The sequence below is a fragment of the Phanerochaete carnosa genome (assembly GCF_000300595.1).
Source record: "Phanerochaete carnosa HHB-10118-sp unplaced genomic scaffold PHACAscaffold_794, whole genome shotgun sequence".
NCBI classification, from domain to species: Eukaryota; Fungi; Basidiomycota; class Agaricomycetes; order Polyporales; family Phanerochaetaceae; genus Phanerochaete; species Phanerochaete carnosa.
Window position 1 is genome coordinate 504 of NW_006768421.1, and position 1,981 is coordinate 2,484.

Consider the following 1,981-nt stretch of genomic DNA (forward strand, 5'->3'; position numbering starts at 1 on the left):
GTGTGCGCCACGCCCCTGAAAGTGGTAACAATCTACTCGCACCTACAAACAAGCTACTGCCATACTGCGGTGAACTACTGAGCAAAGGCGGGTAGCTACTGGTGCCACGGAGGCGCAGCGAGAGCCACAGAGGGCTGCCGAATCGGGTACCATTCTACCAGTCTACCAGAACCCCGCAGCACCCGGAGCGCTGTGTGGCGCTGGCGTTTTTCCCTGATGGCCTGTGGGGCAGACCTTTGAGCTGACCATCGGATACCGTCTAGCCCGGTTCAGGATATCCTGCACTTTCTCTCATACTCACACATCCTGCGATGGACTCCAAGTTAGTCTATCGTGCCCTGCGACAAATTTCACAGTGGACTGTAGACGGGTTCTACTCAGAAGTTCGCGTCTCTGGGCAAGAGAACGTACCAGCAACGGGCCCTCTGATTGTGTAGGTTTTAATGGGCTAGTGTAACGGTCCTGCTGAAGTCTCACTCACGACTCGGATTCCTACAGCACGCCATGCCATCACAATGAAATTCTGGATATCGCAACTCTCGGTGAACAGCGCGCGTGTATCAGGAATGTAGGTACAACTGCTGACAGACTACCTTCAGCTGTCACGATGCCGCACAGGAGGCCGGTGTGCTTTTGGGCGAAGTCGACAATGTTCGCGAACTCCATCGCCAAGACTATCATGACGTCTTCTGGCAGCATTCCAGTCCGTCGCAACCCGAACAACAGCTCCAATGCAGGCGACAAGAAGAAGCATGGATCAGAGAGCAATTTCGCATTATTTAGGGAGACTTTCCGCGCGTTGGACAAGGGAGAGGTCGTCGGGGTCTTCCCGGAAGGTACGAGCTACACGGAGCCCCACATTGCTCAGATCAAGGAAGGAGCCGCCTGGGCTGCTTTGGAGCACGCTCGGTGGCAGATGCAGCACACATCAGAGTACAAGGAGGGCGGTCCGGAGAAGCTGATGGTAGTCCCTGTCGGGATTATCTATACCGACAAGTCGCACTTCCAAAGCCAGGTGAGCAAAAAGTGCTTCGATCCTCGATGTGGCCTCACCGGTCCCGTACAGGTCTTGGTGCAGTACGGCAAACCGATAGACACTGAACCATACGCCCAGCGGTATCTTGCGAGCAACGACCCTCACGCGGAAGTTAAAGAGCTGACAGCTGAAATAGAGACCAGGCTGACGAAGTTGACTGTAAACGCCAAAGACTGGTGCGTTGCCCCATTCGCGCGCCTGTGACTCTAACTTACAAGCTCATCAGGGACCATTGCTTCGCCGGCACTATGGCTAGAGAAATATACCATCCTGAACTGGAGCTATTTACACGAGACAACTATGTCGACCTCTCCCAAGCGTAGGTCGTTCCACACTCCGCATCCGTGGCCGGTAATGCAGCTTTCATACAGTCTCATGGATCGCTTCGATGACGGGAATAGCCAAGAAGCTGTAACAAAGCTCGTGAAATACTCCGGCATTCTGTACCACGCTGGCATCTCGCACGGCTCTCTTGTGGCCCTTTATTCAAGTTCTGAGAAGCCTTCCCGCGCAGTCAGCATCGGCGTATTCCTGCGTGAAGCCATCACGACGGTACTGCACCCACGCTTCCTATGCTTCTTCCCCATCGGCCTCCTGCATATCCCAGCTTACATTGTCGGCTCGTGCGCAGCACGCTTCCTTGCAGACCCTCAGGAACCGGAGACTCTTGCAGAGCGCAAGGCCGTATGTGGCGGAGTGACCTTTGGTGCGACGGCCGCGCTTTTGGGCAGGAGCATCACGCGTGCTGTATACGAGATCATCTTCGCCTCTCTGCAGTACGGCCGCCTGAGTCGGCTTCCGATATTGATAACAAAGGTTTGCTCGTGGTTGTTTGATGTAGGGCAAAGATCGAGCGCCGCCGCATTCCTCAGACTACTGGGCATGATTTCTGTTATCTACTGGACTACCTGGTTGCTATTCCGCTGGCACAGAGCCCTTATCCAA

General features: G+C 54.8%; 1 protein-coding gene across 1 annotated transcript; it reads left to right on the forward strand.

The window, feature by feature from the left end:
- Positions 1-311: 311 nt before the first annotated feature.
- PHACADRAFT_51675 (uncharacterized protein) lies at positions 312-1,762 on the forward strand (the record flags this gene model as incomplete). Its single annotated transcript, XM_007403142.1, has 5 exons — positions 312-433; positions 499-542; positions 600-1,015; positions 1,067-1,216; positions 1,331-1,762. Coding segments are annotated over 5 exons (1,164 nt in total), but the record flags the coding sequence as incomplete, so codon positions are not given.
- Between the last annotated feature and the right edge of the window lie 219 nt (positions 1,763-1,981).